We start from the raw sequence: 13,690 nt of genomic DNA on the forward strand, positions 1-13,690 counted from the left end.
TTTATGACGAAACAAAGGCTTCTATATTGAGAAATAGGGGGATTTTTCAGCATGTATACCTATGGGTGGAAATCGCTGATCTCTATGGAAGAGCCCAAATTGCTTTTCCCCAGGGTAGGAGAGGAGAAAAATCTCTTCGGTGGAAAGTAGCTGCTTGGCGGAGGTCTGCACTCTCAGAGTGCTTTTCTAGTCTTCTTTTTTTTAATAATCATCAGCTTCTTACTTCTGCTATTCGTAACTGATGCTATAATACAGTCAACCTTGCTTAAGTCGTCCTCGCATATTTAAGTCGAATAATGGCCAAAGTCAAAGGTCTTTTCAAGTTCTCCTCTCCTTATATTCTACTGATTTTAATCCCTCGTACACACCGTAAGTCAAATTTTCTCTCAAAGCTACACTTCAGTCCAAATAGATTTGATTTAGGCATGGCTGATTGTGCAATGCATCTGCCTTCAATAATAAGCCAGTTGGTAGTTAGTTCTCAGGAGCACATTGAACAGATGACCTTTCCTTTTTTTCAGGTGGTCAGGCACTGTACTGGTTTTGCCCGTTGTACCAATTTATGGAATTCATCAATCATGTTCAAATTAAGAATGAAATTGATTGTAGAGAGGGTGGCAAGAATGGTCTACCAGTTTGCACTGAATGTCTTACTAAACTTTTTCTATTAATACATTATTGCAAAACACTGCTACAATGCTGTCAGATACTTGCTGTCAGGTGAATGTGCTGGCAAGTACCATTTATATGGATTACTTGAATAATCATATCACATATAATGCTCATCTCAAATCTGAACCTAAAATCCAACATGCCTGTTGGTAAGCATGTGCACAGTGGAACTAAAACTAGCTTATCATTTTCATACTAACTGATCATATCATTTCTCTGCGATTGGGTCATATGTGAATGGCAACTAAATATTTGAAAATCATTGGTTAAACATGTCTGTTGGTACATATGACCTTTTTCTGCTCATGTGCAAAGTGAAACTCCAAACTACTAGTAGCTTATTATCTTTTCTATACTAACTCATCATATGTTATATCCATGATAGAGTCATATGTGGATGTCAATTACAACATTTCCAAATAATATGGTTAAACATCCTTTCCACGATACAGTACATTGAAGTGTTTTCCCATCTTGTGATATTTTAAGTTTACAAATTGTACATGAGATATCATAGCATTTCGTATATTGCTATTATACATGATATGTGACTGTGCATCACAAAACAAACAAAAAGTTGCATCCCTTGATATTACGTGAGGACTCAAAACAGGTGAAATGAGTCAACTAAATCAATCTTGAGTTTTTCATACTTTCTTACTTTTTTATATCTTTCTGCCCTTAACTGCCCTTAACTAAAAATGCATGTCTGGCGACTTTTTGTTGGTTTTGTGATGCAGGGTCACATATGATATTCACCTCAGTAGGATGTAGCTAAATAATTGATTCGTCCCAGGGTTGGTGTTAAATAAAGAGTACAAATCTGAAATTCCTTTTTTTTTTTAATTATTATTATTCCACGGACAACACAGTGACAGGATGCCTAAAGTGAAGAAATTTTTCTCCATACTAATGGGTTCAATGCTCTGTTAAATTGCCTGCTACAAGAGGGAGTGTGGATTGCCATGCTTTAGGGCAGTAATCAATGTATGAATTCTATTTCTGGGAATCCAGGCCAACATGTTTTCAACACCCTGCTATTACATGTATGTTTTTGCTGTGTATTTGCAATATTTTCTTTGCCAAGCATACGATGTATGCCAAATCATGTTTGTATTGTCCTTTGTCTCTGTGTGTGTGTTTCTTTTTTCTTTTTTTTTTCTTTTTTTAATTTGGTATAAAATGGAAGTTAGTAAACAAGTTTAAATTGGAATAAAAACAAGCAACACCAGTCAAACAAAAAACAGAAGAAATTTCATGACAAACACGACAAAATGAAAAAGGCAACAAAATATTTTTGCAAACCTTAATGTTCTTCAATTCACTGCCTGCAGTGATATCAATTTCATGCAGCTCTCTCTTCCATTTGTTTGTTGTTTTTTTCACAAACACACACAAAGTATTGGAGTGATCCCATCCCCCCCCCCCTGATTTTAATCTATTTTGTTTATAATAACATTCCCTTCAAAAAGTCATGATCATCAAAATATTACCACTCTAAAATAGATTGATGCTTATAGAGGATGGAATTTCTGATAGCTAATTGAGAGAAAAAGGAAATGAATATTTTTGTACCAGTAAATGGGAGAGCTAGTCCATGACATCACAGCCTTATCTAATTTGCATAATATGTAAATGTGAACAATATGACAGTCTTGCAAAAGGCCATAGAAACTTGAAATCTTGCAACTCATATTTTCTTTGACCTTAATGAGACATTCACTGCTCTGTTTGTTTGTATCAAACTCTATTCAGTACTAGTCTGATGGTTACGGAGTGAAGTCCAACTTTTACATGAAATTTCAGCTCATCCTACAATACAGCAGACCCTACCATGCCACTCTTGACTGTACATTACATCTTAAAGTAAAATTTCAATTCATCCTATCATATTCAAGGTACACTCGGGCATGCTATTCCACACTGTACATTGAAATTTAACCCGTTGAAGACTAGTCCCCAGTATAGTCGCGCAGGTGTCTTGGGGAAATGCGTGTTACATGTATTGCAAAATCAGCTGTCCTCAACAGTGAAAGTGAAATTTCAACTCTGCCCTATCATATTCACAGTAGACCATGGCAAACCATTCTGGATAGTATATTCTCAAAGTGAAAAATCAATCCATCCTGTTAGATTCCGAGCAGACCTTGGGATGCCACACTTGACTGCATGCTGCATCCAAATGACCACTGGGTCCCGTTGCATAAAACTTTTTTAGCAACCTTAAAAAATTCACGTTGCGATTTGCCCAACCTGAATTTTTTAAGGTTGCCAATCTAAGAATGTAAAATCCATCGCATAAAAACTCTGGTTGGGAGCTTCCAACCGGAATTTTGTGATTTCAACCGGAAAAAAATCCGGTTGGAGTTTTATGCAACAGGCCCCAGGTAGCACGGGAATATGATGGAGTGGGAAGTCTGGCCAAGCTTGGACATATTGGAAATCCCAGTAAGGAATTGTGTATAGTCTTTAACTCTGATCTAGACATGTAAAGTACAAACACGCACAGCCGGAAATCTCGACTGGGGTCGACCGTTACCGATGTGCGTACCCTTCAATGCACATACATGTATTTGCTGATAGGTGGTATTCGTAATATTATGCTTTCTAATGTACCCTGGTGGGCAGCGAATGGATCGGGCCACCCATGAACCTCCATGCTACCGGGTCACTTAAAGTACTGTAAAAGTGGATAATTTTGTGTGAGTAATTTTTCGCGCTTGGCCGGGTAAGATGGATTTTGTGTGTTTTTAATTCTGCAGAATCAGGACATTATAGGGTTGGTATAGTATTGGTAGAGATGAGAATTGGACTTTCAACTTTTTGTGAGATACCAAGAAAGCACTTATAAAGATAGTACAGAGCATACCATTCTAAGAGGAATTCAAAGTTTATTTGATGAAAATCGTTTCTGGAATGGCTGCGAGACATAAAAAAAAGTAAAACAGAGCGATCGTATTGAAAGGTGGGTCCCACCTTTTATTAGGACTGCTCTTTTTGGATAATTCAGCCATTTCAAAACTAATTTTTGTCAAATAAATGTTGAATTCATCTTAAAATTACATGCTCTTTCACATTTTAGAAGAGGTTTCTCATTGTCTCATCAAAAATGGTAGAAACTTGAAGTTTGGTCTCAACCAAAACTATACGATCCCTTTAAATGCTGGAACATATGGCATGCAAAAATATTTGCGTGCTCTTATTTTCACGCGTCTGGTTGCGTGAAATGCGCGAACATTTCCACACCGTGAGAATTTCCACTTTACAGTAACATTTCAACTCACCCTATCGTATTCACAGTAGACCCTGGCGTGCCACTCTAGGCTGTAGAGAACGACAATGAGCCCCATGCCCGATATCAGGGTAATCCACATGAAAATGTTCCAGAACGCCGACGACCTCTCGCCAGCCATTGTCAGGAATAAGGGAACTGTGTACAGAGGGGAAGGTGGAAAGAGACCAGAATAGAGGGTGATATTGAGTGCAACATGGAAGAATAAAATGCACAAAAATGTAGAGAGTTACCGATTAAAGAACCTGTAGAAAGTATATGTGACCCTTCATCACAAAACCAAGAAACAGTCACTACGTAGACATGGATTTTGTTACGAGCAGATTCTGAAAGAGCAGACTTTAAGCTTTAAAACGATATATAAATTGTGACCGTGCATCACAAAACGAACAAAAAGTCGCATCCCTTGATTTTACGTGAGGACTCAAAAAGGGTGAAACGGCTCAACCAAGTCAATATTGAGTTTTTCATATTTTCTGAAAGTACTTCCCTTCTTCCACATTATTCTTAAGTTTGAGATCATAAAATGAATGGGAAAGTGCATTTTCAACAGTTTTTCTACAACTCTTTTTTTGTAGAGTAGTGAGAACAGGTATGTCTTAGAGGGCCCTTTCTATTTCTTGATAACCCTTTGCACACTCTTCACTTTCAAGTCTGATAACTTCTGAAGAAATAAGGCTACTGCTTTGAAAGTTGGCATTAATCATGGACAGAATGTGTAAATAGAGCATGCTAAATTTCAACTCAATCTGATAATCCCTTCATTGTTGTTGCCTCAGTGGTTTACATCCTGTTTTTTGTCCCGTTCATTGCACAGCTAGCACAGTTTGGTAAAGATTAAGCGGATGAATAGACAGATAGACCCTTTACTTCAGAGCCACTTTTCCAGAGTGTGTGCTTTCTTTCCAATATTTTGATAGGTTAGGAAAGTCCATTTCAATTGAGCTATACATCATTTTAAAGCTTAGAGTCTGCTCTTTCAGAATCTACCCTTAAGTAAAAATCCATGTCTGGTGACTTTTTGTTTTATTTTGTGGGGCAGGGTCACAATTAATTCACATAGACTCTCCTAGCCTATCAAATATTTGAAAGAATGTACACATTCTGGAACAGCTGAAAGTGAAGAGTGTGTATAAAAAGTCTTTTGGGTTTTTTTGTTTGTTTGTTTTTTTCATGAAAATTACACCTAATCGCAATTGTCATAAATGTACACACAAGTAGTTATGTACATGTATCAAGGCTGTATGCATGGTTGTTTTAATGTGTATGTACATGGGGTGACCAGATTAATGGAGAACATTCTATATGATATAGATATAGTACATACAGGCTGACCAGATCAGTGGGGAATTTTATAGGTGGTATACAATGTAGCTACAGTACATGCATGTGACAGGAAACACATTATAGCTCACTCAATCTAGAATGATTTAACCCATTCCAGAATATTCTAGGAAGTGCTTACATATTTGGCAGAGTGAGGCACTGTCCCTGTAGCCCAATGGGATTGGTAGTTAATTTTGGCAATGATGTTATGCACATAGTTAGGCAGTGAGTCATCCAGGATTCCTGGAACTTGGACTTGCTAGAATATTCAAGTGTGTTAGCCCCAGGTTGGAGAAAATTACAGAATGTACTAGAAAGGGGTGAATGGATAATATATAAGCCGGAGAAATTCTGAGGTAGGCAGAGTACCTAACACCACTGCTCTGAGAGTTACGTCACTTCTGGCTCTGAAGTGACTTGTTATAGTCAGTCCTGTGTTACCTGCTGACCTGCTATACAAACTGTGTTTGTGGAGATAAGGCCTGGGAGACATTTTGCCTGCAGAGAATTAATTTGCCTACATTGGAGATAGACTCCATATTTTAGTGTCAACGGACATTATCACGGCAAAGCTGTGACGGGCTGGATTCCTTGCTGGACATTATAAAGTGAACCATCATTCAACGCATCGACTGGACGTGGTCGTCATAACGTTTGGATTCTGCACGTTTCGCTGTGGACATATATCGTGGATTTTACCCCGGATCTATAACGTGGATTATTGCAACCAGTGCCTCTGGATTTACGTCGGAGGAATCATTCATTAGTGCATCAAGGATCATTCATTTGTGCATCGAACATCGTAGTTGGACATTTCCAGGGATATTGCATGTAATACGTGTAAGTGATTCCATTACCGATTTGTAATTGTTTCTATTGATCATTATTGTACTGATGTGAAAACCGATTACGAGTCTGTACCCACAATATCGCTGTTAATAAACCGCCTGAACATTAGTTGATTGTTTCTTTTGTGCGATCATTCTCAGAGTGATTTTGGTCGTAACACAATGTTCTGCAAAAATGTGTTCTAGAAAATTGGTTCTGTTCATTTCATGATCATAAAATGTAGCAGAAGTATTGCTCTTTCAGAAAAAAACACAAGATTGACTTGGTTGACTCATATTACCTATTTTGAGTCCTCAGCAAAAAATCTGTATGTGCGAGTTTTTGTTGCTTTTGTGATGCAAAGTCACATATAAGCAGACAGACATACTGGTATATTTAAAACTGGGAGGCATGCCAATACACTTGTAATGACCGACTGGGGTCTGTTTACACTTGCAGGGTTATGATCGATTGTGATTCACAAACTTTTTAATATGCAAGAGGCCCCAGGTCTGAAGAGAAAAGAAGAGATCATCGGGGTGAAATAAGCCTCAGAACAGCAACATGAATTTGATATGAAATAATTTTCTGAGATGATATTTTGAATCTACGTAGATGTACAATGTACGTACGACAGAAAGGAAGACAGTTGACCTGAGATACAGAATAGATAGGTTGTGTACAATGTCTATAATGAAAGCTGTGCATGAGAAGAGAAATTACTGTACAATAACGAGATATATTGTAAGTACTGTAAAACCAGAAATTTCTGTGCGCATGAAACTTTCACAAATTTTACAAGAAGCCAAGATTTGTGAAAGTAAAATGCATGCAGAAATTTTTGTTTACACACATTGTAGTGCCTTGCATGCCAGTACACTGTTCCAGACTGTACCAGTGCATGCATACTTTGTGTGTGTGTGTGTGTGTGTGTGTGTGTGTGTGTGTGGGTTTAGTAGTGTGCAGTCATTTTTGTTGTGTGTTTCACATCAACTAGCAGTTTGTGTTCCACCATTCTCTCTATTCATGTACAGTAGAGTATTAAATTACTCATATTTTTTCATGGTCGGCAATTTGCGACAGTTTGATGCTACTAATCATGTTTCTGGTTTCATCATAGTCAAATATAGAGGCGCAGTTTGATTCACTGAGAGCTAAAAAGCAACGTACATTCAATGTGAGTTGGGAGACAATGAAAAAATATAGATACAAGGAAGTGACTAGATACAAGTAGAAACACACTAGGCATTTTCACATCAGCCCGATGTTTCGAAATAGCGCGCTAGTTTTCTGACTTGGGAAATTAACCCGATAACGAAATACTGTAAAAGTGGAAATTTTCGCGGTGTTGAAATTTTCGCGCATTTCGCACAACCAGAACCTAGCGCGAAAATAAAAGCATGCGAATATTTTTGCTTGCCATATGTTCCTGTGCGTGATGTCTTGATTCCGCGGAATTAAAAACGCGCGAAACTCTTCTGACCTGGCCAAGCGCGAAAACTTAGTTGCGCCAAAATATCCACTTTTACAGTAGCGAGCTTTTTGATAATGTGAATACAAATTAGCGAACTAATTGATCGAGAAAATTTCTCGAGTTCAACTCGGGAAATTTCCGAAATAGCAGGATAATTAATGCGAACTAGCGCGTTATTTGATAATGTTCGGGCTGATGTAATAGGAAATGAAATAGCGCGTTAATTTGCGATCGCGAAAAATATCTCGAGCTTGGATTTTTATCGGGCTGATGTGAAAACGCCTACTGTGATCGTCTGAGAGGCAGAACGATGCACAGATGTTTAAATACCTTTGCCAGAATGCTGTGTGTAAATTCACCAGCATGCTGCCAAGAGCGACGCATATGTTTTCTGTCAAATCAACATACACTCATGGTCTGTGCCCATCGATTATACATGTAGTGAATCACATGGTAGACATCGCCCATTTCCGTATTTGGGTAATTTTCTGTGAGTCACGATTATTCTTCTTTGCCTTTAAATGGGTAGTTTGTACAGGTTTACGGACAGTCATTCTTTAAACCAGTGTATTGCTTTCGGAGTCCAAACTTATCCTCACAATATGTAGACTAAAGAGAGCACTTCACTGCATTCATAGCATTTCTCCCGATCATGTGCGTATTATTCAACTGAGTGATTTTTGTTTTGTTTTGTTTGGTTTGGTTTGGTTATTATTTACTGGCAAAATATTTGCTGGCAGTACTTACATTTCAACACATGTAAATAAGTTCATGTTACCCACAATTTTGTCACATGAATTCTTTCTAGGGAATCATAAAAGCATGTGTTCATGATAATGGTTGATCCAGTAAAAATAAGGGTATGGATTTTTATATTTTTTTTTTAAACCCACAGTCATATGTAGTATTTTCTCATATACTTCATGGGCTAGTTATAATCTAATAAGTGCATGGATTACTGGAAAACGATAAATGTTTTATACATGCATAATACTTTTGTGAATTTTGTGAGGAGCTGAGATTTGCTAAAGTAAAATGCACACAAAAGTGTTTGTCTACAGAATACATTCAATGCCAGTAGCAATTTGCAAAAGTTTCATGCTGCCAAAAATGCCCACTGCTTCAGTTTGCAAAAGTTTAATGCCACAAATTGTTCATGTCTTACAGGTATGTGATCACGTGATGGTAGCCTATTTCTGATAGTTTTTTATTTTCTTTTATCATTTCAATCTTGGTTAATAACAATATGTATTTTTTGATTTTTTTTTTTTCACCATGGGCAGAACATTGTCAAAGACGTTGACATGTCGAAAAACATTTTTGTCTTTTTGCTTGCTGGTGATGCTGTACACCTGTAATTGGCCAACATAAAAAAGTCCATGTTGATGGTATGCATAACTCTCCACACACTTTGACTAACCTGTCCCCTATAACATACACGTTGTATGATGACTTTTATTCTGGGAAACATAGAAATCGGTTTATAATCACGACAGCATGAAAGGCTATTTTAGGTTTGTAATGCATCCTTCAATGGCAGTTATTAAATCTTTTTAATGATTCATTCTGCATGTTTGCTGCCATGCTTGTCTGTCTATCTATACATCATCACATGACAGAATGCTACTTTTGTGGGCTGCAGTGGTAGAGTGATATGTGTTTTCTTAAAGGGTGTGTACAGTTCTGGTCGAGGTGAGGATTTAGCTTTTAATGTTTTGCAAGATAATCAGAAACCACTCTATGAGATGTCAAAGAGCATGCAGTTCTAAGGGGTATCAAAAGTTTATTCGATGAAAATCGGTTTTGAAATGGCTGAGATATCCAAAAACAAGGTGAAACAAAGAGATCCTAGTAAAGTTGTGGCATGTCGCCTTTTATTATTAGCACTTTTTTGGATATCTCAGCCATTTGAAAACCAATTTTCATCAAATAAATGTTGAATCCTACTTAAAATTACATGCTTTTTCATATTTCATAAGAGGCTTTTCATTATCTCACTTAGGAATGTTCAAAACATGAATCCCCAGCTCAACCAGTACTGTACAGTCCCTTTAAAGGGGAATGAAGCCCAAACAGACATGTAGATTGAGTGGATGCAGCAATATTAGTAGAACACATTGATCAGTGAAAGTTTGAGGAAAATCAGACAATCCACTAAAAGAGAAAGTTATGAATTTTTAGTTTTGGTACAGTCACCACTGGATGAGCATACTTCTACAATTTGTGATGTCACACATAAAGAACGATATAAAGAAAATATACTGTAAAACATATACAACAAAATTTCATTTTTTTTTTTTTAATGAAGGGCATACATTCCCGACTTGATAATGACGTACAGTAAAGGTAAGTCAAGTGTTCTTCCATTATGCTAGAAAAGTGAAAATAATACATTTTCTTTTTATCTTCTTCATACGGTTGTTAATGTGACATCACAAAGTGTAGCAGGCTTCTCATCCAGCGATGGTTGCACCAAAACCTTACAAAATCATATTACTTTTGAACAGATTGTCTGATTTTCCCTAAAACTTTCCCTGATGTGTTCTACTAATATTGCTGACAGTTGCATTCAATCAATCCACATGTATATTTGGGTTTAATTTCCCCTTTAAGTTAAATCTTCAAACACAAGAACTACATTCATAGTTTTCTCACAGATGCAATGGATACAAACTTCAAGTCACGCTAAATCATGAGACCTCTGTCACATGTGGTTCATCTACACAAACCACAGATAAAAGACATTTTATCCTCTCAAAAAAATGAAATGCAACGTATAGACATCCTCACAAGTATTCCTCCTTTGTTTTTGTTTGTTCTCTCAGCGGGATAGCGCCCTCTGGTGGGTATGAAATGACAATTAACCTTTGTGCCCCCTGAGTGCCAGTTGACAAAGGAAACCCCATGTCATTGTACACACAGTCCAAAGTCCCTGGTAGAGGAAGGGTTAAAGGAGTCCTCCGGATGATTTTCAGGACTTTACATTTGAACAACTATAAATGAGTTATACTGAGTACAGAGTTTCAGAATTTATAGTGATTGGGATGGAATAAGAATGTTTTCAAAATTTATAACAAATTGCAATGGGCAAGGATGATGACATGGCAGCCTCACCATAAGAATGCATGAGTTGGGGCTCAAGGAAGCAGAACATAAGAAGAAGGCATGCATAGATTCTACACAGGTGAGTATCGTTAAGCAAGCGGTATTGTAACGGAATTACACTGCGCCATTTCGGAAATGTGTGAGGCTCCTACAGTGTATGTCATCAACGCTATTCAGTGTAATTTGTTTAAGATTTTCATAGTGTTGGTTTCTTTGCTCAAGGACAAAAATGAATTCCACAAACCTCTGCATGGAGATGTCGATTATGTACTACATGATGTAAAATTATGAAAATCGTCTGGAATGCCCCTTTCACATAACAAAATAAACTGAACAGCAAGAGCAGTCTAGACATACCCACTGGCCTGACAGAAGAGTGCATGTTAAGGAGACTTATTATTGCAACTGATTAACAAACTACCCTCCAACTACATAAATAAGCACCAATTATTCAGTGTTTTGAGTAGTAAACATCAAGGGCATGCAATGGGATTCAAATCAATCGCCTTCTGATTATGTGACAGGCGTCGTATCCGATAGATTACTGAGCTTCCGCCTGACAGTCAACGCTGGTCTTTAATCCTTAGAGCAATTAGCAGTGGACACTGCATAATTAATCAAATTAATGAATTCTCGTGTCAAGCTGTTTTTATCGCAACTGATTGACAAATTGCCTCCATCAACATAAATCCAAACCGAGTATGTATGCCCATGAGTGTCATATCACTACTAAGATACTGAATAATCACAGCTAATTTATGTTGATGAAGAGCAATTTGTCAATAAGTTGTAAGAAAATCAAAACACGAGAATTCATTAAATATGACTTACTACTGTTATCATTTTTGCGCTCAAAACTTACCGCCGGCACCGACAAAGAATATGAGAAGGATGGGATAGAAGAAGCGGAATGCCATGACGATGATGTACTCGTGGAAAACAGCAGATATTGCAAACACAGTGAGACTGCTCGTTAGGCGGCCAAGCCCCATAAGCTGTAGAGAAGATATATAGAGTGTATCAAAAGGGGTAAAATGGCAGCATTATTCTCTAGACCCGTGACTCTCAATCTTTTTTAAACAGTACATTACATGCATTTACCATACATGTAGATAACAGACCACAATGTTCCATCACATTTGCAACCTACACATTTGTAGATACGAATGAAATATGCATGCAAGTATGGGGTATAAATTAGAAAAAAATACTGATACAAGAAAGAAACAGGGTTTTCAATCATATCATTTGCTACCACTTTTTCTTTTCTGATCATCAATCGCAATACCTGGCAGTCCCTGTAGATGTAAGTGTACAACCAGTCATGGACAACGATGTTCCACGTTCTGTAGTATGTTGAGTAGTTTTTACACGTCCACCAATCCTGCAAATATTAAAAAAACAACAAAAAAACAGAGTGATTGAAACTTCTATGAAGAAAGCAAAAGGAAGAAGAGATAATCACAGGCAAAAAGGACATTGCTTGTTCAAAACTTGTCAATGAGGTCTGGCAAAGAGGGCGCTATACACAAAATATAGTCAACCTCGGATACCTCGAATTCGTTGGGACTGAAGAAAATGGTTTGACGTACGCAAACTTCGAGGTACGCGTACGTCGAATTTTCTTCGGCTTATCCGACGTTTATCGATGTTCAACATGGTACCTGTTATAGTGCCTACTGATTGTTTGCATGCTTGTAAATTGGAATTGAATCGACTTTTATATGAATGAATTGAATGAAAATCGGAATTGAAATCAAAATCTCAGAAATAAAGATTTTGGTGGCCCGATCGCGCCACAAAAAAAAAAAAGTCGGATGTTTGCCTTTACTTTATGAAAATGAACAGCGGTAACAATCGGCTCCGTAAGATGCTAAAATAAATGTCAGATGTTTGCTTTTAATTGTGGAAATGAATAACAGTAATATTTGACTCAGTATGATACTAAAATAAATGTCGGATGTTTGCTAATACTTTTGGAAATGAATAACGATAAGACTCAGCTCCATATGGTGCTAAAACTAATGTCAGATATTTGATTTTGCATTCGGAAATGAATAAGGATAACATTCGGCTCCAGAAGACGCTGAAATAAATGTCGAATATTTGCTTTGACGTTCGGAAATGAAAAACAATAACATTCAACTCCTTACGATGGTTAAATAAATGTCGGATGTTTCCTTATACTTTCGAAAGGAAATAGCAATAACATTCGGATCCGGAATATGCTAAAATAGATGTCAGATGATCGCTTTTATGTTCGGAAGTGAATAGCAGTAATATTCTGCTCCATACGATTCTAAAATAACTGTCTGATGTTTGGTTTTAAATTTTGTAATGAATAACAGTAACATTCAGCTGCGTTAAATGGTAAAATTATTGTTTGATGTTTGCTTTGACGTTCGGAAATGAGTAACAATAATATTCAACTCCTTACGATGATAAAATAAAAGCTGGATGTTTGCTTTTACATTCAAAAGTAAATTGCAATAACATTTAGCTCCGGAAGATGCTAAAATAAATGTTGAATGTTTGCTTTGATGTTCTGAAATGAATAACGATAATATTCAACTCCGTACGATGATAAAATAAATGCCCGATGTGTGCTTTTACGTTTGAAAGTAAATGTCAATAACATTCAGCTCCGGAAGATGCTAAAATACATGTCGAATGATTGCTTTTACATTTGGCATGTTTGGAAGTGAATAGCAGTAACATTCTGCCCCATACGATGCTAAAAAAATATTGGATATTTGCTATTACATTTCGAAATGAATATCAGTAACATTCAGCTACGTTTGATGGTAAAATAAATGTCTGATGTCTGCCTTGACGTGCAAAAATGAAAAACATCGGCTCCGTGCAGTGATAAAATAATTGTCAGATGATTCATTTCACTTTCGGAAGTGGATAGCAGTAACATTCACTTCGGCTCCGTACGATAATAAAATAAATGTCGGATGTTTGAAATGAATAATGGTCATATTCTGCTC

At 37.0% G+C, this 13,690-nt stretch overlaps 1 protein-coding gene across 1 annotated transcript in view; it reads right to left on the reverse strand.

The window, feature by feature from the left end:
• The window catches only part of LOC140243426 (sterol O-acyltransferase 1-like), a 70,455-nt gene that overhangs the window by 29,467 nt on the left and 27,298 nt on the right, over positions 1 to 13,690 (reverse strand). Inside the window, exons 9-11 of the mRNA XM_072323105.1 lie at positions 11,986 to 12,081; positions 11,560 to 11,692; positions 3,957 to 4,102 (exon numbers count right to left, since the gene is read on the reverse strand). Coding sequence (XP_072179206.1) covers positions 3,957 to 4,102; positions 11,560 to 11,692; positions 11,986 to 12,081 — 375 coding nt within the window. The remainder of the gene's footprint in view (positions 1 to 3,956; positions 4,103 to 11,559; positions 11,693 to 11,985; positions 12,082 to 13,690) is intronic.

This window comes from Diadema setosum, chromosome 20 (assembly GCF_964275005.1).
Source record: "Diadema setosum chromosome 20, eeDiaSeto1, whole genome shotgun sequence".
Taxonomy (NCBI): domain Eukaryota; kingdom Metazoa; phylum Echinodermata; class Echinoidea; order Diadematoida; family Diadematidae; genus Diadema; species Diadema setosum.